The 22,712-nt window shown below is 36.3% G+C and overlaps 1 protein-coding gene across 3 annotated transcripts in view; it reads left to right on the top strand.

Moving 5' to 3' along the window:
* CPT1A (carnitine palmitoyltransferase 1A) overlaps positions 1-21,033 on the top strand; it is a 50,313-nt gene extending 29,280 nt beyond the window's left edge. For all 3 annotated transcript variants that reach the window (XM_058831916.1, XM_058831908.1, XM_058831924.1), the window contains exons 6-20: positions 317-418; positions 1,126-1,263; positions 2,145-2,222; positions 2,895-3,002; positions 3,842-3,929; positions 6,240-6,435; positions 6,963-7,151; positions 8,136-8,241; positions 9,999-10,115; positions 10,987-11,151; positions 11,878-12,012; positions 13,079-13,231; positions 14,300-14,404; positions 16,312-16,404; positions 17,901-21,033. In XM_058831916.1, coding sequence (XP_058687899.1) covers positions 317-418; positions 1,126-1,263; positions 2,145-2,222; positions 2,895-3,002; positions 3,842-3,929; positions 6,240-6,435; positions 6,963-7,151; positions 8,136-8,241; positions 9,999-10,115; positions 10,987-11,151; positions 11,878-12,012; positions 13,079-13,231; positions 14,300-14,404; positions 16,312-16,404; positions 17,901-17,987 — 1,860 coding nt within the window. In that variant the 3' untranslated portion in view covers positions 17,988-21,033. The remainder of the gene's footprint in view (positions 1-316; positions 419-1,125; positions 1,264-2,144; positions 2,223-2,894; positions 3,003-3,841; positions 3,930-6,239; positions 6,436-6,962; positions 7,152-8,135; positions 8,242-9,998; positions 10,116-10,986; positions 11,152-11,877; positions 12,013-13,078; positions 13,232-14,299; positions 14,405-16,311; positions 16,405-17,900) is intronic.
* Positions 21,034-22,712: the final 1,679 nt, after the last annotated feature.

Here is a 22,712-nt window from a genome sequence, read left to right as displayed (position 1 = left end):
GTATTTATATTGAGATTGAGGTGTGCCCTACATAAGCAGCAATATTGTCTGTGACAGGTTGATGACTGGGAAGTCAGGAATGACCATGCCTGTCTTGCTCTTCCCCTGACATGTTGTTTAACCTTTAGGAAGTTAGTTTCTCCAAAGGCCTTGTTTTACTGGTGGAACCATGATAAATATGGTAGCTTCCTAAATGTAGTACAGTATAATTTACCAGTGAGAAGGACTGTGAGGTACATTACACATTTACTCTGTCATTTTTCTTTCATTGAACCTAATCATTTGGTGTGTATATTCTGTTTTTGCTCATCTTCAGGCCCTTGTAAAACTTTTCTCAGGGCGTAAGCCCATGTTATACAGTTTCCAGACATCTTTACCACGATTGCCAGTTCCAGCTGTTAAAGACACAGTTAACAGGGTATGTACATTCACCAATTTATTTTCTTCAGTAATGCAGAATCCATACCTAGATGCCTTTTGGGGTGTTTTTTGCCCTGCCTCATGAAAAACTGCATAGTGATATTAATATGGTGTAACAGATTCAAACTTCTGCATGGAAATTAAAATAAAGGCTGTGACAAACCAGTGAAACTGGTGACAATTTGAAGCCAGTGCGATTCACATAGGATGACATGATGCCTATTGTTGTAAGGCTGTGCCACAGTGTGATTTCCAGGGTTTTTGAAGCACACCACTTTTGTTATCCTCCCCAATTGTACAGTGTTATTAAATGTGTTTGTTATAGCACAAAACCTTGTAGTGAAGTGTGTAAATATGGCAGTATGTCACAGAAACTGAAGATTTGATTTTTAGAGGAGAAAAAAAAAAAATCAGTCTGCTACTAAAGAAGCAGCATGTCTTAGTCTTTGGAGTGGAAAATCTTCAGAGAAGTTACCTCTTCCACTTGTGTTTTGCTGACAAATGTCTTAAAATAATATTTTATCTTTTGAAGTTTGCAGCAGAAGTTTAGAAGAGCATATACTCTTATTTTAAAAACATGGTATTTACAGCCTTAGGGATTGAGACTGGATAATCTTTGTTTACTGTCAAAGTGCTTTATGTAGGACTGGTGAGAAGCTATGCATTAGTTCCTGTACTGATGCTGATTCTTTTCTTGTGTTCTAGTATCTGGAGTCAGTTCGACCACTTATGGATGATGTACAGTTCAAAAGAATGGAGGGTCTTGCCAAAGATTTTGCATTTAATTTGGGGCCAAGGCTTCAGTGGTATTTGAAGCTAAAATCCTGGTGGGCCACTAATTATGTGAGTAGATAAATAGGAAGCTCAGTTGTTCAAATTATGTTATTTGTTCTCTGGTGCTTTTTTTTGGCTTAAATTCCATTATTTCTTAAATGTAAAAGAAGGAAATTGGAACTGCTTAATATTCTTTTAAACTACGTGAGACTTTCTGTGTAAATAATTTGTGTGATTTGGTAAACAGTGTGGTGAGCAAAGGTGAATTAAACTTGAAAAACATGAATCCTTATTTTGCATTTTGTTATTCTGGAGAATTTTACTCTTAAAATTGCTTTTGGGTTTTGTTTATTTGCTTGTTGAGCTTTATAACTCAATAATGGGCTTGACTACCCAGGTAGTTTAGAAGAGTGATTTAGAACAATTTTTTAATATAGAGCAGCTAAGGCATATATAAGAAAAACAAAGAACTGTATCAATTGAGTTGTTGGTCTATCTTTTCCTTTTTTTTTCGTTTTTTTTTCCTTACAAAAAAAAAATCCAATCCTCAATGTCATAGTGAGAACTATAATGTTAATTCCTTCTTGGTATGTTATTTAACATAATATACCTGTACCCCGGTAGCCTCATCTGTCCTGATAAAGGCTGTAAAGCATTCAGGAGACCTGATGCATTTTAAATATTTTGTGTAGATCATGATTTCTTTGAAACCTTATCAGAGAGATATAGCTGAATTTAATTTGGTTCTCTCGCCCTTTTTTCCCATTTTCCCTGAAGTCTGATAGAAATTAGCGGGGCGGGGGTTATTGTCTTTTTTAAGTAGGGAGGCAAACCTGCAGTTTCCTTCCCACTTCTGTATGGAATGTTGTCTTGTGGAGCCATTAACACAGAAGACATAAACTGTGGAAATGATGAAATTTTACTGCTGTTGTTTTTCCTTCCTGCTGCAGGTTAGTGATTGGTGGGAAGAATATATCTACCTTAGAGGACGTGGACCAATCATGGTTAACAGTAACTATTTTGCAATGGTAGGTAAATCCTATAAACACCTTATATGCCAAGCACTGTAATGTTTATGGCAGGCATCTTACTTCATGGTGTCTTTCTGCTTAGAAATCCATTGCCACTGAGCATGTAATCTTTGTTTTTCTTTCTTCTTGTATAACCTGCAGCAGGTGTCTCCAGGAGCCTTCAAGTATGCCACATGCTTGAAGTACTTCAAGTGCACCTGTCTTAACAACCCTAGCACAGCTGCCACTTTGGCAAACTCATGCAGCAATGACTTAAACAGTTTTGTCCCTACTGTAAAAAGCAATCTTCCAAAGCTCCATGTAAAACTTCATGGGTAGCACAGCTGAAGGAGGCGTGTGCTCATATTAGCAAATGTATGTACAGGAAGTAAAATTGTAAAAGGCTGAAAAATAAAAAGAAAAACAAAAAAAGGAATATGATGATCTTGGGTCAAGTTTTATGTAGCACTGTCTTTTCTACTCAAATGATTAATAATGTTTAAGGAGATTGTGACTGCTGAAGAAAAGTTTCATCAGCTCACTGTACTTGTGCACTTAATAAATTTCAAAGCCTTTTCTACATTGTCCAGAATAAACTTTAAAGAACGTGGATGAGAAGTTCTATCAGGTTTATCTTGCTTTTAATGTAGCCTGGTAATCATTAACTTACGATTCTTATTTGCGTTACAGGACTTCCTTTCTTTATGTCCCACAACCCTGCAGGCAGCTAGAGCTGGTAATGTTATCCATGCCATCCTGCTCTATCGGAAAAAACTGGACAGACAAGAAATCAAGCCAGTATGTATATCAGTTTAAATGGCTTTTGATCCTTTTCCAGCACAATCTGTGAGAAGCTTGCCAGTTTTCAGAATGGGAGAGGAGAGGAATGTCTTATTGTTATGAATTTTTGTGATCCAAGTCATCTTGGCTATCACTTGAATTGTATATGGGCAGAAACTACGAACTGTCAAAAATACAGAATGGTATGGATACAATACAGGATGGTTGGGATAAAGGTCTGGAGGCCGCTTGACACCAAGAGTGAGCCAGTGGGAGATTATAATGATGATATAAATTCTGTGTTGCACTGATTTCTAGGTAGCAAAGACAGGCAAATCCCATTTGAGTTTCTGTACTATGCAATGGCTGTGTATTGTAGTAAACAAATACTGTGGAAACAATTAAGTAGGTTTTTTTTGAGATCACTGAAGGGATGTGATTAATAGTATGGAACTACAAGTCTGAGAAATGTGAACTTTTGTTCCTACACAGCCATAAATAGCTTAAAAGAATGAATTAATGGGTAATGCATGCTGCATGTGCACGTTTTGCATCTAGACCATCCATGGAGAACTCTTTGGATTTCAGGTGCTAGCTAGCTTCAGTCTTCCCTCTTGAAGGGTGAGCTTTTGGTAGAAGGGGAAAAAAGGTATTTCTGGAATGTCCATTGAATATTCCATATGTAATTCAAGGAAAGACCATGAACAGGGAGGAAAAAAACTCAATACTGCATTAATGTGTTATAAATCTTACTATTTTGAAGCCTTTGTTTAACCAGATCTTGGGGATTTTTCTTTACCTTTTAATTTTCTAATTGTATACACAAAATTAGATTTTAATGTACGTTTGCTTCACAGATTCTTCTGATGGGATCTACTGTTCCACTCTGCTCAGCTCAGTGGGAAAGGATGTTTAATACTTCCCGTGTCCCAGGAGAGGAATCAGGTAAGCAAGGCAGCCAAGGAGAATAAACACCTTGATGGGATTCAGGGCTCGGTGTCTTTCCTACTAAAAATCTGATTTTCCAGATAAAGATCTGACTGTCACAAGTGTGCATCAATACTGTGTTCCAAGACTCAGGATGTATTGGATTGTAATGTAATGTAATGTAGAGTGCCTAGATACTTTTCATTTTAGGGAGATTTTGAAGCTTTTTTAGTGGTTTTCCTCCTTTACTTAATTTAAAAAAACAACTTCAAGTTAATATCTGCCCTGTTTTTTAACTTATAAATAACCTTTATTTTTCCAAGCTCAAGATTATTTTTTAGGTCTTAATATTAAAAGAAGTATTTTTTTATTGCCTTTTTTTATTTTTCCTAAGCTTTGTCACTGTAAATGGAGTCAGATTGCATCTGGAAGAACGTACCCTTTGTACTCAGCAGCTGGAAGAAAACATTGCTATTCGTTTCCTTACTCTTTGAGAACTTCACAGCAGATTTTAGTGGAGATTTGTGCTGTTGTGTTTTTCTACAAAAGCTTAAGCTGTATCTAGGCTTCTCTGATCATGTCATATGCTGATGTCAAGCCTCTTAGAACTGATTTACATGTTTACCCAACAGTCCATCATTGTGGCAGCATCACAGTGAAAGACAAGCAGGAGTTACTGTTTAGTAACCTCCATTGGGAATGCACGTATGGCTGCCACTTGAAGACAGGATGTTTTTTTTTACTTTCTGCAAGGCCTGTAACTCACTCTAGTGTTTCAAACTGCCTTCAAACTTGTTACTCCCACTGAACTACAGAGTTCAAAACACAGAGTTTGTGAACAGACACAAGGATCTTGCCCATTCTTCCCTGCTGGAGGGCTGGCATTTGCTGTGCTGTAAGGAGATGGGTAAGGGGGAGAAGTGGCATTAGGTAGTGGAGAAAGCAGTAGGTGCATGTGTTAGATAAAGACTTTGCTCTCAGTTCTGCTGCTGGCCTTTGCTAGATTGTTGAGGAATTTTTTTCCAGCTATGCCTCAGACGGCTTTATCTGTGAAGTGAAGGAAGGGACATCCCTGGTGTCATTACTTTGTGTTATAACCAGTAGCTTAAATAGACAAGCAGGTTTTTGAATCTCTATTGGACAACTTTAGTCTGTGAGCTACTATTACTTAGAATACTGCAATACTTCAATTACTGGGAGTCCAACCCTTGCCTCTTCCTTTGTTGTCAATAAAATAAAAGGTATAAACAGTTTTCAGTTAGCCTTGGATTTGGTTTTCTTTCAGTCTAAAATGAGTTTTGCCCAGAAGTGTAGAAGTGACTCATTCTAACTAGCACCTGTATGCATCCTGTATATCTTAGTGGTTCTCCTCAGTTTCTCCGTTTAAAGTCTTTCAAATTAAACTACAGTCAATATAATAGTTACTGTATTTTCCTCCTAAGCTCTTCACATTTCCTATTACGCTTTTTACATTTTTCTTTGTCGCTGTTTTTCTAAATGAAAAGCAATGGTGTCACTCTGTATATGTCTAAGTGAGTTCCAAAAACATTTTTCACACATTCTTATGAGCAGCTTGACTCCTTGTCCCCCGATTTCAACTACTTTATGTATATTACAGTTTCTAAAGAAAAAAAGGAAAAAAATTGTCTTCATATTAATTCGTGGTAAAATCTTGATGAGCATTGTATCCTGTCACATGAGCAGTTGTTAAACAGTCATGATTGTTGAGAAGACATGCTATGGAGTGAACAACTTTGCCTGTGGTTTGATACAGTGCTTTCATGACTAAATTTAGGCTTATCCCAGTTAAGCCATGTAGATAGCAAAATGAGGAAAAAAATGTGGCTTTGTTTTCTGCTTCACATAATATTATACATTTTGGCCATATATGGAATATTCACTCTGCGTCTGCCAGGACAAATGTAAACAAAAGCTGATGATATAAATCTGAGTTTCTTTAGACTCTCCATGAGTTGTCTAGCACCTGAATGCAAGCGATTTAAAAGTACCTTCCCTGATTCTCATCTAGCATGTTCTTTGCTGACTGCTTCACCAGTCTACACAACTAGTGCTCATTTTTCAGACACAGAAATACAGATTTAGTTGCTTAATAGTGGCCTCCAGTGCCACCAGTGAAACTGGTGGTGCTATATATGCAAATGATTGTCAGATCTGGATATTTGACTGTTTCATGCGGGAATCTTTATGATGAAATAACATGGGGTACTGAAATAACTTGTAGTGCATGCAACAGGCATCTGATGTTATTTAGTGCATTAGTGTTTTGAGACTTCAGCCTTGTGTTCACATAAGTGATTACAATTCTAGATACCCTCCAGCATGTGAAAGACAGCAAACACATTGTTGTGTATCACAAGGGCCGTTACTTCAAAGTGTGGCTGTACCATGATGGCAGATTGTTGAGACCCCGAGAAATTGAACAGCAAATACAGAGAATTCTTGATGATGGTTCAGAACCTCAGCCTGGTGAAGAGAAGCTTGCGGCTCTTACTGCAGGAGACAGGTATGGTGGTTATTACTTTTTAAATAAGCTTAGTATTTAGAAATCATTGAATATTTGCTTTTGAATTTTAAAATAATCTGCAGTTGTTTATACCTTGGTCACTGATTTTGTATATGGATGATGTGTAACAGTGCTTCAGTTGCTTGTAATTGTGTGGAGTTAAAACAATTTTGCAGTGGCAGTCCTTTATGTAGATTATTATTTTTACTGTTGTCTTCTTCCTTATAATAGATAATTTCTTTTCTTTTAAGTGTAGATGATCTGTGCTGTAGGTATTGCACGTGCAGAAATGTTGAATTTCTGAGGATGAGGTTTTGCACATGTGTGTTGATGAGTTGAATTGGTTCCTAGGATTTCACTGTACAAGTATTCTCAGAACTTTTCACAGTTTTCATAGTTTAATTGCAAGGAAAGTAGTTGTGTCAAATTCCACAAAAGTAGGAGGAATGTCTCATAGTGATTTTAAAGGTAATCAAACCTTGACAAATTTATGTAATCTGGCTATAAACAAATTTTCTTTTTTACAGAGTACCATGGGCTAAGGCTCGTCAGGCTTATTTTAGCCATGGAAAGAACAAACAGTCCTTAGATGCTGTTGAAAAAGCAGCGTTTTTTGTGACATTGGATGACGTCGAGCAGGGGTACAAGAAAGAAGACCCAGTGAGGTCACTGGATGCATATGCAAAATCATTGATACATGGCAGATGTTATGACAGGTGCAGTATTGACGCTGTGGAAAATGCCTTCCTTTTTTTCGAGTTTGGCTAATACATATGAATTAATGATGACTTTTAAATTTATAAATGCCACAGAATCACAGAAGGGATTGGGTTAGAACGGACCTTCATCTCCAACCCCCTTTGCAACAGAAAGGGACAGATTGCTCAAAGCCCAGTCCAACCTGACCTTGAACATTTGCAATGACAAGGCATCCACAACTTCTCTGGACAATCTGTTCCAGTGTCTCACCAGCCCACTGTAATAAATATTTCTCCATTATAACACATCTAAATTTACCCTCTTTCAGTTTATGTCTGTTGCCTTGTGTCCTGTCACTATGAGCCATGATAAAAAGTCTTTCTCAGCTTTTCTTATAAGCCCTCTTTATATATTGAAAGGCTGCAAGAAGGTGTTCCCAGAGCCTTCTCCAGACTGAACAAGCCCAGCTCTCACCCTTTCTTCACAGGGGAAGTATTCCAGCACTCTTGCTATTTTTATGACTCTCCTCTGACCCAGTCTAACAGTTCCATGACCTTCTTGTGCTGAGAACCCCAGAGCTGGACACAGCTCTCTAGGTGGGATCTTACCAGAGTGGAATAAAGAGGAGGAATCCCCTCCCTCACCCTTCTATCCAGGCTGCTTCTTAAGCAGCTCAGGACATGAGTGGCTTTCTGGGCTGCAAGTGCACCTTGCCAGCTCATGATGAATTTTTCATCCCCAAGTCCTTCTTTGCAAAGAAGATGAATCCATTCATCTGTCAGTCTGTTGATACTGGGCATTGTCTTGACCCAGGTGCAGGGTCTTGTAGTTAGCCTTGTTGAACTTCATGAAGGTCAAGTTTTTGTCTGTTAATTTAAATGTTCTTAAATGAAAAAGTTCTAGTGCATTTGAACGTCAGTTTTTAGAGAGAGAGGAAGTTGCAATACAAAAATGCTTTTGAAATGTACAAAACCATAAAGAAATCTCGATTTCTTTTGTAGGTGGTTTGATAAGACATTCACTCTTATAATATTCAGAAATGGCAAAATGGGTCTGAATGCAGAGCACTCCTGGGCAGATGCTCCTATTGTTGGACACCTGTGGGAGGTAGGTGTTTGGTACAAAGGGCTAATGCAGAAGATAATGTGATACAATCTTGAAGCTGCCCTGAAGGTCAGCAGCTACTTTCAATCCCTTGCATTCACATTGCTGATGAGTGAGTAGGGGCCTGTATCTACAGCAGCTGGGGAATTTGAAAAAGATCCCGAACCCTTGCTTAAGAAGCTGCTGTTTTTTGAAAGACAGCATTTTTGTGAGGTTAGATGTCTTCACAGAGAAGTGATACAGCTCCCCATCTAGCACTATTTTAATGTTTCAAATCCACAGATTCTTGCCTCTTTGATATGGCATTGTATTTTTTGTATGTACATATTCCTAAAGCTCTTAAGCTTTCTTATGCTGTAAAACCCCATGCTTACTTTCAAAATTTGGAAAATTGTACACAGCTTAACTTTTCTAAGCATTGTTTGCTAAGATGCAGACTGATATGCTGTTGACGTTATAGCTTGTATTTATTTGCAATGAATGCAGTAAATTCACTTTGCCATGTCTGTTCATCATGTGCTTAGTTTACTTCTTGAAATCTTACTTGATTTTTTTCCTTTTTTGTTTTGAAGCTTAAACCTACAGTTACGTGACTCAAATAAATTAAAACTATTTCAATAGCATTAGTTAATTTTGATTTTGTATGTATTTGTGCAAATGGTATTGAGTCTAACTGGTCCCCCCGAGTAATTTCTAAGTTTTATTATGGAAGTGTTTCCATGTGTATGAGAAAAAAAAAAAAAAAAAAAGCCTCTTTGCATTCTCCACCCAGGGAAGAAAGAAGGCCAAACTGATTTGAAAGTGACATGACAATGCAGTGTAGACTATCTCAATGAAAGAGGGATGCTTTTTTTTTGCTTTAATGAATTATATTATATGCTTAATTCATATATCTGTACTTAATATTAGTTGGTACATTTTCTGCTAGGAGTTAAGATGACTGAAACAAGATTCAATTTTTTAGAAAGTTATCTGTTGTTAGCTCTTTACAGATTGTCTGTTTTTAGAATAGAATGGACTAAAGTTTATTTCACAGTTGTCATGTTCTGACCACTAAGTAAAATGAGAAAATGAAATTAAAATATGAGATGAGAAATAAATCATCAGGCTTTTTCTTTCCAAATTGAGCAAATTTAAATATTTTGATAATTCTTCATGTTTGTACGTAGGTTCGTTGTTCTGGATAATTTTTTTTAACATTGAGGATGGATGCTTCATATCTTGTAAGACTGGGCCTTTTATGCCTGTTCAAGTAGTGTTGTTCATCTTGGAAGCATTCTTCTTTCCCACCTAAGAGCTCTAGTGCACATGTGAAATAAGCTGCAATTTTTAAAGGGATTCAAATCTTAAAAGTAATTGAGTTCTTGCAAGGATTTGCAAGATTTTTACTCTGAAATAAATTATTCCTTGATAAATAAGTTTTGACAACAAACTTGAAGAAATTCTCTAGAATCTAAATTGAACAAAGATTGTGAAGTCTAAGTTAAATGTAAGCTTAGTTTCTTACTTCTACTTAGTTTGAGGTGGGTTTTTTTAAGTGAGTAGTATCTAACAAAATGTACCAGTGTAGTTGAATAAGTGTTTGGTGCACATTCTTCTTGTAAAACTGGGGGCTTCACTTGCAGTTGTGTTTTGGAAATGGATTGTACATTTTATTTGGCTATGTAGTGAAAATAGGTTATATTTCTTTCACAATGAAATCATAATTCCATGTCAATAAGTCATGTGTTGCAATTCTGAAGAAGTATCATTCTTTGCAGAATGTGATGGCAACTGAGTATCTTGAACTGGGCTATTCAGTAGATGGACATTGCAAAGGAGATACCAACCCAAATATTCCTATTCCTACCAAACTTCAATGGGAAATTCCAGAAGAAGTAAGTACATAAGATTTAGTGGTATGAGGCAGAAACTTCTCTTTTCTCCAGTGGTCAAATAATTTATATAATTATTGATAACCCTATAAATGAGCTTCAAATTTCTTGGCATCCTCTAGGTTGTGTACTTCATGTGTAGCCATTACTCAGTTTACTTAGAAAGTCAGGAGGTTTTAAAATCAATCTTTAAAAATTCTGACTGGGAAATGACAATATTTTACTAGAAGCTTTCTTGGTTGGCAGTATGTCAAAAATAAGTGGCCACCTCTTTTGAATAGTGGCTGTATTAAAATAAACTTTTACTTGCTGAGGTTTCATTATTGTTGTCGAAACAAATACTCTTGTCTAATAATTCCTTTAGAATAGCTTTTTTTGTGTTCATAGCTCTGTATACATGCCTAAAAAGATTTGATTTTCTAAGGGTTTTTTTTTTCCTCAGTTTCTAGAAAAACTGGTACCACCTTTTTAGATTTTAAGTTTGAATAAAAAGCTAATGGTTGGTGATATATTTAATTAAGCATGTATGGGAGCATGGAAGCCACAGTATTATTGCCATTCTGTAACTGTAGGCCATTCTTTTATATTCACCTGATCTGAACAGTTTTAATGCTGGTGGGTTTTTTAAAAGGGTTTTTTTTTTTATGTGTACTGGCTTAAAACATTTTTATTAGCTTTTTGAATTTTAACTTTTGAGCAAAGATATCTTCTTTCTCTAAAGAGAAATTATTTAGGTAATGATGTTTCTGGCATGCATAAAAGCATTTCCTGTTTATCAGTTAAAAATACTTGCAGTTTTTCAGTAGTTCTCTCAAATACCATGACTGCATGTTTGTATAATACAGGTGTTTGTTTGGTTTTTTGTTTTTTTAAGTGCCAAGAGGTGATTGAGAAGTCTCTGAGCACTGCTGTAGCTCTAGCAGATGATGTGGACTTTCATTCATTTTGTTTTGATACTTTTGGGAAAGGACTAATAAAGAAAGTGAAGACCAGCCCTGACGCCTTTGTGCAGCTCGCCCTGCAGCTTGCTCACTATCGGGTAAGAACAGACTGCTGCTGGCTTACAGAACCTCAGTAAGTTGGGTGAAATGGGTTTGTGGCTGAAACATGTGACTGTGTAATCTTGCATTGCTTGTACAAGGTTGTTAAAGACATTTGATGCAAATTGATAGCAAACCCTAAGCAGATCACTAGCTGGAAATCAATTCTACAATGGTTCACATATTGATACATTTCTAAATTTTTTCTCTTCTGCTTAGTTGGTCTGTCCCTAGGCATTTTGTACTAGAAATAAGATAGGAAGCTTCTAGTAGCTGTGTTTATAATCTAAACAGTGTTAAACTTACCTTTTAGATTAGAGTCACGCATGATGCAGTAGTCATGGATGATCCCTAAGAGGATTAACAGAAATGTCTATTTGTATTTTCTTCTGTTAGCTCACCTTTCCTCTAATGTGCTGTCAGAAAAGACCAGTGTAGCAACATTCAGCTTCTCTTATAAACTGAAGAAGATTGATTATGAAATGCAGAGAGTAGTCCTTGCTAGTCTGGTTGTTCTGTTAGTGTTTATCAAATTCTGCTGCTAATCTTATTTTTGCCTTTATTATCTTCAGGTAAGTGGGCTAATGGTGGGCTACTGAAAACTTAAATCTTGAGTTTAATTTGTGGAGTGATTCATAGCCTGTGTGCTTAGCTTGGACTGTTGATTAACAAAGAGGGGCCAAATCTGTCTAAACATTAAAGTTCTTATTTTTCCCTTTTACAAGGATATGGGAAAGTTTTCTTTAACATACGAAGCGTCCATGACACGCTTGTTCCGAGAAGGCAGGACCGAAACGGTTCGTTCGTGCACTGTTGAGTCCTGTCGTTTTGTTCAAGCCATGGAAGACCCAACAGAAAGTGTAAGTTCATGGAGTTGGTGCCTTATACAGTCAGGAGAGTGGGTTTGGATTGGGTATTAGGAAGAAATTCTTCTCTGTGTGGGTGGTGATGCACTGGAACAGGTTGCCCAGAGAGGTTGTGGATGCCCCATCACTGGCAGCGTTCAAAGCAAGGCCAAATGGAGCTCTGAGCAACCTGTTCTAGTAGATGTCCTTGCCCGTGGCAGGGAGGTTGGAATGAGATGATCTAGAAGGTCCCTTCCAACCCAGCCAGCCTATGATTCACTCATAATTCATAAGGCACATGAGTTACCACTAGACAACCATGTAAATCCCCAAATAGTTTTTAAGTATTTAGAGTGATGCTTTTTTTTTAAGGAAGGAAGAGCTGCATAAGGTAATTATCCACATTTTCTGTCAATAAAGCAGAAATTCTGGGCCATACCAAAAAAGAATGGCAGAACTTAACTAAATATACTCCTATTTGCCTGTTTCTGAACTTCAGGAGACTGTGATTACTTCTGAAATGTTTTTGATTTGTAAAATTCAAGCATAGATTTGTAGAACAACTAATTTCATACCAGTTAAGCTTTCCTTTCTGACAGGGAAGCAAGAGTAATTCACAGGAAGGAAGTAGTTGGTCTTATATGTTGATTTTGATGACCAGCATTTATGGACCTCTGTACCTTTGGTGTTGGCAGTTTGTCTTCTAAATTAGCTCTGGCAGTTAGAGCTTTTTTTAAATCATGTTGAGGTTTGCTCCCTATAACTCTTTAAGACCAGTATCAATAGAAACTATAAATAATGTAGTAAACCTGAGTTGTAATTGTGTTTGATTGTAGGGTTAGATAACATTTAAAATACAAATTAGTTTCATTATGCAGTTTACAGCAGGTAATAGCTGACACTTGCTAAAGTTAAATACCTGAGGTTGAAAAGCTGGAGGATACCATTTGAGGTCAGTTGTCTTGTACTTGACTTTTAAGTGCTCAAGGCTTGAGAGTCATTGCTGTAACTTAGTTTTTGCACCTCATCCTTAATGCAGTTCACTTAACTGAGTTTTCTTTATCTTTTTTTTATTTGTTAGACTGAAAATACACTGAAGTTCTTTCGGCTGGCAGCTGACAAACATCAGCACTTGTATCGCCTTGCCATGACTGGGGCTGGCATTGACCGCCACCTCTTCTGCCTTTATGTCGTGTCCAAGTACCTCGCTGTAGATTCTCCTTTCCTCAAGGAAGTAGGTGGCTTTTATTGATAACTCTTCATTACCATAAGTAGTCCTTGGGTTAGTTAGTGTTTTGTGGTATCTGCTCTTGTACAACTCTGATTTTCCTAAGAAAAAAGGTAAAATTTCAGCTGGTTAAGATCTGCTGATAAATTGTTAAGTTAGTTTCATTTTCCTTTATGTATACATTTATTGATAGACCTAGAAGAATGCTTTCAGTGGACTTGTTAGCAAAGTACTTGTTACTTAAAATTCCAAGAAATATATAGTCAGTATTGAAAACAAAACTTTTGCTTGTGGGTTTTGCATATTTTCAAGGAAGTACAACAGAAGCTGTGTGATTTCTCTTTGAATTTTCTTGTGAAACTGGCCAATTCAATTACTTTTAAGTTACTAAGAGTTAAAGGAGCTGGATATGACATTAATATCATTGTTTCTTACTTCAACAAATTACTAATTAAACTAGATTTTAAAGCTGGGTTTTATAAAAATAATTACGCTGCACCTGTTCATTTTTTCAGATTAATAAAAAAATGTGTTCCACCTTGCCTCAAAACTAAGCTACTCACATTTCTCTGCTTGCTTACCTAAATGTGGCTAAGTCAAGAATGAAACAACTTTCTACAGTCTCCACAAATTTTCAACATGTGTTGTTAGAGATTGTGCAAGTTTCTAACTTGATGTAGGATCTTCCTGGGATTTGAATATGGCTAATAATGGTCTTGTTAAAACAAGACCTTTTGTGTATAAGTTACATGGCTGTAGACCAGAGAATATTGTTTGAAGTAGCATTTCTATTGAAATTCTCTTTTATTCTCTTTGAGGAATTATCATCACTTACTCATATGTTAATGGTTTCCATATCAGGACAAGTTTAACTGTTTCATTTAAGCTTCTTAATTTTTCATTCCATTGAAATGGGAGTTATCCTTAATATTGCTTTATAAAGTGTTTTCTAACAGTTTATAAATCAATATTACACTTGTTACAGCACTTGTTATCTTGACTGGTTTTTGAGAAAGTTGCATGTTCTTAAACAGTGTTTTCTATTTGTTTGCATCTCTTTCATATCTAATAAAGGTTTTGTCAGAACCTTGGAGGCTGTCAACAAGTCAGACACCACAGCAGCACATTGATCTGAAGAAGAACCCGGAAATGTTAGCCTCTGGTGGAGGGTTTGGACCGGTATGTTTCCTAAAAACAAGCACCCACTAAAAAAGAGTTTTATTTTCAAGACACCTGTCAAAAAAATTCAGATCTGTCATCCCTCATTGTTGCATATCAAAGGTGCAGTTCATGCTTTTAATTGCATGTGTTTAATACTTTCCTGTGATGTGGATGTGCTCTGAAAAATCTACAAGATTATCCCACTACAAGAATAGATTATTTTTATTAAGGAAATATACAGTTATGAAATGTGGTACAGGGCTACATGGCAAAGAGATCTGATGAAATTTGGGTTCTTATCACATTGCCTGTGCCCAGATCTTCTGTACATCAGGCTGATATTACAGTAACAGTCACCTTATTACTTAAACTAGATTTTAAGGTTGGGGTTTGTAAAAGTATTTACACTTGACTTGTTCTTTATATTTCCTGCTTGATTGATAAATGTGTTCATACATTCCTCCAGATTAAGCTGCTCACATTGTTCTGCTTGCCCCTCCTAAGTGTGAAAAATGGCCAGGTCAAAAATACAGCCATGTTCTATGTTCTGTAGACTTTCAAGAAACCAGCGTATTGTTAGAGGTTTGACGAGCTGCTTACTTGCTGTCGTATTTTATTGATATTTCAGCTTGGCCACTGATAAGACTATTGGTGTCAACAAGACCTCTTAAGCAGCCTTTATGGGGCTCTTATACTAGATTAATCTGTTTTCAGAAGGTGTTACTGTTGAAGAAACAATGAGAGGCATCACAGGACTGCTCTTTGCACCCAGAAGTTAGGGTGACAAGTCCAGTGTATTTTAGCTGGTTTGTCAAGCTGGAAGATGGGGGGTGGAAGGTGGGGTGCATTAAATTGTTGTTGTTTATTTACTCATGTTTCTGATACAGCTTTCAGTAGTTTTTGAAGTTGAAACGAATTTGACTTGCAGTATCAAGGAGGCCTAGCTATGGCCATACTGCTCATTCTTGAGAAACTGGCTTCCTCAAGCAGATTATGAAGTCAGCATTCCAAATGCCCAAAAGGCAATAGAAAAGGGTTTTAGCTGCAAGAATTTATAGCACTCTTTTCTTTTTTCTTTTTTTTTTTTGTTTGTTTGTTTTTGGAGTTTTTTTGTTTACAAAAACTGTGCTTTGGTTTGCTGAAGTAGCCCAGAGATTCAGTACATCAGCTTTCCATGCATGTGTTTTTTGTTGGTTTTGAAGGGTTTTTTAAAGCATTTATTAGAGTTTATCTCTGTAGCACAAGCAGTGGGAAGAGTGAGAAGACTGTTAGACCACTTAACAGCAGTGGTGGCAAAGAGATGGAAGGTTGTGGTCCTTAGGAAAGGAGTTAGGAAAGACATGGAGAGGGGTGACATCAGGATAATCTTTGTTTATCAGGCATAGTTTGAATATAACGTCAGACTGAAACTTGGGACAGTCATTGCTACTAATGTTGAAATTGGACCAGACCTCTGCTCGTGGTACAGGTGTTCAGAATCACATGTTTGCTGTAGAGTCAGAAGCAAATACAAGGCTTTTACACTGTCCTTGTTTACATCTGCAGAATGATCCCAGGAGGCTGATTGTTTAGGTATACAAATGAACTGTTTTATTCCTTGCTGCTTAAGCACCAAAGCTGTGTAGCTGCTTAGAACGAGGCCTTGATAAGGGAAGGTGTTTGAATAAGTATTTTATTTTAAACTATTAAAGCTGGGAAATATTACAAATATTCAGCAAATGGTTATTCCATGCACTTCAGATGAACTATTCCTTAAGCGGAGCCAATATTCAGAAATTATGTGTTAAATGTAGAAGCTGAAGCTTTACTTGAGGAAATTGCAACTGATTTTAAAAACTGTAACAACTTCTTAATTGTGGATAAGTTGACTGAGAATGAAGGAGAAAGAAGAGGTTTAAAATGTTTTTCTCTTCCTTCTTCCCTAGGTGGCTGATGATGGTTATGGTGTTTCTTACATCATCTTGGATGAAAATGTCATTCATTTCCATGTCTCCAGCAAAATATCTTGTTCTGAGACGGTAAGAGTCAGTTCTTTCCTATAGTTTAATAAATCTGTTCTGCTGGGTGCTTATAGAGCTGTTCTACTCATTGTCTAAAATATATAGTAGAACTTGCAACCTACTGTTATAAGGTGTATTTTTCTTTCTCAATATATGGTGTTTTGCTGGAGTTTTTTTGTCTCCAGTTGTATAAATTTAATTGTTTCATGAACCAAGGGTACCATATTCCATTTCACTTACGCTTTCAAGCATAAAAAACCAGTTGGCCCAGGATCATCTTTACGCATGTGTAGTTCCCTGCAACTCATGTGAAATGACCACGTGTCCCCTAAACAGAAAGATGGGCATATCTTGGTTTTTCTTATTACAGTTTTGATTGGTTTGTCTCAGGCTACAGCTGTAAAGACAAAATAAAATGTATGCTATCTATTTAAGCCTTCCTGGTTTAAATAACACTGAACGAAGCTGACCCATAAATTACAGTCTGTGCTTAAGAAATATAACTGATCAAAATTTTATTAAAATAACACCCATTATTAGAGTATAGGTGTTGTATGTTGAATATCCTGCTGTTGTGGAGGTCTGCTTTGAGTTCAATTAATCCTTGCCCTTTATATTGTTGTGGCCTTCCTAAATATTCTGAGTTCATTCAGGATTACATAGCTGACCTAGTTTTCCTCTTTTGACCTTGTCCAGGAGATCATGGTGCTTCTAGTTAATCTTTAAAGATTAGGAAATACAACTTTGTTTTTTTAATAGTTGAAATTGTTCTTAAGATGCCTGTTAGCTTGTACTTTAAATTTCGCTCTGTTCTTTTTACTTATTAATCGAGTCAAAAGTCCATACAGAAAAGGCAGTATTTTATGTGTGTGGCCTTGATATTAGTAGGGTCATTGTAGTAGATCCCTGTAATGCAGCCAATAATTTACATTTGGAATCTGAATTTCTTTCTTGTACCATTCACCTAGCACTTGGAATAAACAGAGCAAGTGTCTGTTTCGTTTACACTTAGAAAGTTATTTTCATTTTCAATACTTTTTTCTATGGCAAATGATTCAGCATTTCTGATAGGAACTCAAATAAAAATAATTTTTCTGCTCTTTCAATACTTCTTGGTCATTACTATACACTCACTGGACATTCCCTTGTTTTATGAAAATGAGCTTTTGCAAAATCTTGTTGGAAAAGCAGTATCAAAACCCAGCAATTTTAAAGCAGCAGAAAACTATGCATGCATCTGCTTTTAAAAGGATATGATCTCATTTGTGACTGTAGGAAAGTAAATGCATAATGAAGAACTCATTGGTCAGTGACAGCATGAACCTGGATTAATCTGTATAGTGTTAAAGTTTCTGTTATTAAAATCCCCATTCTATGGTAAAATACATGCTTGAATTCCATAAGCTCCAAAACTACAAAATATTAGAAAGTTTTTCCTTTTGCCTGAAAAACAACTGTTGATGGACAGTACAAGTATTTGGTTTTGGTTTTTGTTTGTTGGTTTGTTTTTAAAGGATTCTCATCGTTTTGGAAAGAACATCCAGAAAGCAATGGTTGACATCATGGGTTTATTTAACCTTAGTAAAAACTGTACAAAGTGATCTGCTTTCTTGGTGCCAAGCAAACTCCTCTTGGTGGGATGAGAACTCTTCTGCACAGTGAACAAGAGCAAGGTTTGTCGAAGAGTAGCTGGAGAGGAAACTGAGTCATCACCTTCTTGATCACCTATTAAAGCCTTAGCAGTATATTAAATGTGTCTTTTTTGTTGTGGTTTGTTTTTGGGGTTATTTTTTTGTCAGTAGTATGGAAGAGCTTATTTCTACAAAGGATGACTTTTAAAATTTTCTATGTTTCTAGGGAGGAAGCATAGTATCATTGCATGAAGTCATGTATATTCTAACTTCTGCAGTTTTCTCTTCATTTGCATACACTTTCTCTCTCTCTCTCTTTTTTTTTTTTTTTTACTTTAAATTAATTTACTTGTTTCCAGAATCAAAGGGATAAAACACACTGACTTAAATACTAGAAAAAGTTAGATTTGCTATGTATTAATAGCAGAATATTCTTCAATGTATCTGCTGCTTTATGTAAATGAGTGACAAACTTGTGGCCATTTGCCTTCCTTGGTTTCTTTTTAGAGATAAATTGTGTAAAACATACCAAAAAATCCCTGCTGTAACCTACCTTAACACACTAAGTTGTAGAAATTTTATGGGTTTTGCAAAGAAGAAAAAAAAAAAAAAGAAACCCAACCACTGGATAGTACAAAGTGTCCCCTCATTAGAAAGTATCACATTTTTCTTACTGCTTACAAGACTGTTCATGACGTTGATTTTATTTCTGTATAAATAAATGGACCTGTGTGCTTGTTCATGCAAGTGCCTTAGAAAAACAAAGATCCTTAGCCCAGGAAAAAGGCACATGCTGGCAGTTGTTTCAGTGGTAAGAGAGGTAAAGCAGACCTGGTTTTCAAATTACAAAATAGGATGAAGCGGCATAAGCAGATGTGAATATGTTGCCAATAGTGCAGTCAGGTTTGAAGTTCTAATGAAATGCTTAAATAGCAAAGGTCGGTCCTTGGGAAGGGCAGGACTAACTTTGTTTGGAATTAACAGATATTCACATGTTTGCTTTGGTGAATGGAATTGGTGTCACTCGGGTTTCTGGGTGCTGGGAAATGTTAATTGAGTTGAATGCAACGTGGTGGAAAGTCTGCAAAGCAAGGCTGCATGCATAGGCTGATGGATTGCAGTTTGCCTGCTTTCAGCCTGGAATGACCACTACTGCAGTGCCAGCCATCTGCATGAGAACGGAAAACTGCTAAAGCCATGGGAAGTAGCTCCAGAGTGAGAAAATCTTGGCCTTCTCAACCCCCTCCTGGGAGATGCTCTTGGTCAAGCAGTTTCTAGAGGATACCGGTAGGGAGGGGAAAGCTTTTGCACTCGAAAAGGAACATGATGTTTCCAAGTGCAGAAATAAAATGGCTGCTACCAAATGGAGTAATTTTTGCATGATGCTTCTCTTCCCTGGGCTTTATAGGTGTGGTACCTTTTTTACATCCTGCAGTGCAGTAAAGTGTACTTGTTAGCACAACCATTTTTTTTGTTATTATTATTTTATATAAGGTACATGATGGTTACTAATACAGTGCATGATGCTCCTGAGCTCTGCTGAGTTTGAAAGACCCTTGGGGTGGATATAAAGCTTCTCATTAGACTTCAAAAGTTTCTGGCCAGTATTTCTAACTTTCTCTTTGTGTTTATTTTTACTCTGATTTGTAGCTATTAAAACACCTGTGTATGTATGCTTGGAGTGGGAACCCTCAAAAATCCAAGATGCATACTTAAGTGACTGCATGCTTACATAAATGTGGGAATCCTCACAGGAACTGATTAAAGACACTCATTATTTGATTAGGGTACAGTGTGTGGGAAAGGACACTTTGGAATAAGCCTTACTGCATCTGGCAGGCCTGGCACTTATCAAGCTACTGCAACAAATTTATAGTGATCTATTTTTGGAGATGCAGAAATAATGCACTGGGGTTTTTGGGGGTTGTTTTTTGGTGTTGGTTTTGGTTTTTTTTTTAATTGACCACTGACCAGTCTGTGTTTAAATTAACATAAGGGCATATTAACTTGCAGGATTTTCTTTAAAAAAAAAAGGTTTAGATTTGACTCTCAGGTCTTAAGTGTTTCTAGTCTGATTTTAGTTAGTGCAATTTTGCATTCTTGGAGAGTAAGTATGATTGGCACAGAAAGCTGTTTTTTATTGTAAATGTTTAAAATGTTTTGTGGTGTTAAATGTATCTTTTTAAATTTTGGAATAGATGTAGTTCCTAAACAGATGATATTTTATTTCTTTTTCTTTAAGATGTTAGCAGCATGTAAATAAGATATGCATTTTGGATGTAAATCTTAGAAATCCACAGTGAATGTAGGTTATTAATAAATAATTTAAATCTTGATGTTCAATATTGTGTACATACAGTAAAACTGCTTGGGTTTTTCTTTTTTTTTTTGCTCAAAGCCATAGGAATGTAACTGAAATTACCTAGATTTGAATGAACCTTCTAGTACAGTGTATTTTATTGTAAAGTTAAATGTTCATATTCCAGTAAAACTACTAATTTGATACTAAAACCTTGAATCATTGATTCTCAGTTAGTGATTCAGGAGACCAAACTTAGGGGTGAGGAGATGGCTAAAAGTCAGGTTGGATGATAATAATTTTTCTCTTTTTATTAAATAGCAGCATGGAATTGGTGGAATATACCTCGAATCAGCATTTTTCAAATTCATTTTTTCAGCTATTTCATGGCAGAAGTTAGGAAAGCATGAAGTCCATTTACAGGGTACCATTGTTCAGGATTAATACCGTTTCCACCTGAATATTATTTTGAGGCTTGAGACTTTTGAAGGACTAGGGAAGTGTCTGTGCCTGACCTTGAAAATCATGGTTCTAATTCAGCCTTTGTACCAATTGTTTTCTCATGTAAAATGTATTAATTTAAGGTAGCAGATTTTTTTTAATCTTGTTTAGTTGCTTTACATCTGTTGTCAGTTATTTACATCCAACACTTTGTCTCTATTTTCTACTTTCTTCTGTGACTTGAAAAAATGAAATAAAATTTCACAATTACCACTACTTAGAAGAATGTTTATTATCTTTTGTATCTTCTTCCCAGCTCCCTTGTTGAAATTCAGGACTTGTGAAACCATTGCTGTTAAATCCACTTAGGAACAGTAGCAGTGAACGATTCAGTTTGTTTTAGCAGTGATTTAAACATGTCTTCTAGTTAATAGGGAATGTGTTAATGAACAATTAAAACTAAAAGGAATTAAATCTCCCAAAAGAAGCTGAAGGTATGTATTCACCCTTGTCTGCCATCAAATTGTGTTCACCTTCCTTTTTTCTGTAGTGATGTCACACAAAAATTTCAGTTTCTGACTTCAAGCATTCTCTCTCCAGAAGGAACAGTCATACAGATAATGAGGATGTGACCAGGTGAAACAGTTGCTTCCTTGGAAGTTGAAGATAATGAAAGTTTGTTAGTCTCTGGACCAGGAGCTAAAAATGACATTTTGAAAAATCTTTCTGACCAGGTCACTTCCTCATATCCTTACTATTTATGAATGTTTGCTTCCTTTGCCCTTTTTCTTGAGGGTATTAGAGTGAAATTCTGATCAGGTTAAAAATAACTGTATTAAAATAAAACTGATTGCTTGTTTCTATATTGCTTGCTTACCTTCCTAAACTGCTCTCTATATAAGGAGGAAGCACAGCACACACGGGTGGAGAGCAAATTCTCAAGTTCAAACAATTTAAATTCTGATTTGAAACTAGAAAAGCTAGATGTAGTTGGTTTCTGTCTTCGTTCTATTTTCTTTTTATTTTTGAAAACACAAATGTAGGTATTAAGTGTGATGCTATTTTAGTTGCAAATGCATCTGAACCAGAACTGTGTACTGAACAGAAAAAACAGAAATAATATTCAAAATATGTGACAGTATCTGGTAATGCTGAATGGGCCACAGCATTTACATGCCTTGTTATGTCATGAAAATGCATGTAGCTTCCCATTTTAACATCACTAAGTCATTGTCACCCTGAAAACTCAGCTTCTGAGCTTGCTGACATGGTTTTCTGAGGACTTTCCCAGGACAGTAACTATAAACATAGATATGTGTACATTCCTTCTGTTATATGTCCTGTGATGGGCATCTCTCATGGCCAGTGCAGTGAGAAAGTGTTATCCTGACCATCCAATCCCTGGCCGTGGTCAGAAGCCTATAAATCCTGGGAGGAAAAATAAACTCTCTCTTTCACCACACCTCGACCTGTGTCCGTGTGATCTATTCATCTTCAGCGGCAACAAGTCATGTTTTTTGTTTGGTCATTTGGCTTTTTAAGAATGAACCATTAAATACATAAAATAGTTAAAAGTAAAAATTGCTTTTCTTCAGGTGTTCATATCATTCCTGTCTCCAATTGCAGTTAAGAATGAGTGTTTTTGTTTTGAAAACATCAAACACCCAAACTGTTTCTCCCGGCAAGTCTTTTAGAAAAGAATATTTCTTTCACAAGAATGTAATGCTGTAGTGACATTAAAATCTTTTATTGATGCTGCAACGGAGTTATTGGTTAAACCACTCATCTTTTTATAAACAGGACATGCATTAGTTTATGTGCTAGAATTCCCTCAGTGATATCTGTTACCTCAGACTTGTGCTTCTGTGTATGATTAAATAGTAAGTATGCAGGCTGAGTTTTATGCTAATTGGAAAAATCTATACAACTGTCTAAAATGGCCTTTATTCTAAGTG

This window comes from Poecile atricapillus, chromosome 1, assembly GCF_030490865.1.
Source record: "Poecile atricapillus isolate bPoeAtr1 chromosome 1, bPoeAtr1.hap1, whole genome shotgun sequence".
In the NCBI taxonomy this organism is placed as follows: domain Eukaryota; kingdom Metazoa; phylum Chordata; class Aves; order Passeriformes; family Paridae; genus Poecile; species Poecile atricapillus.
The sequence above is the reverse complement of the archived record's forward strand: the minus strand, read 5'-3'. Positions and strand labels throughout refer to the sequence as shown.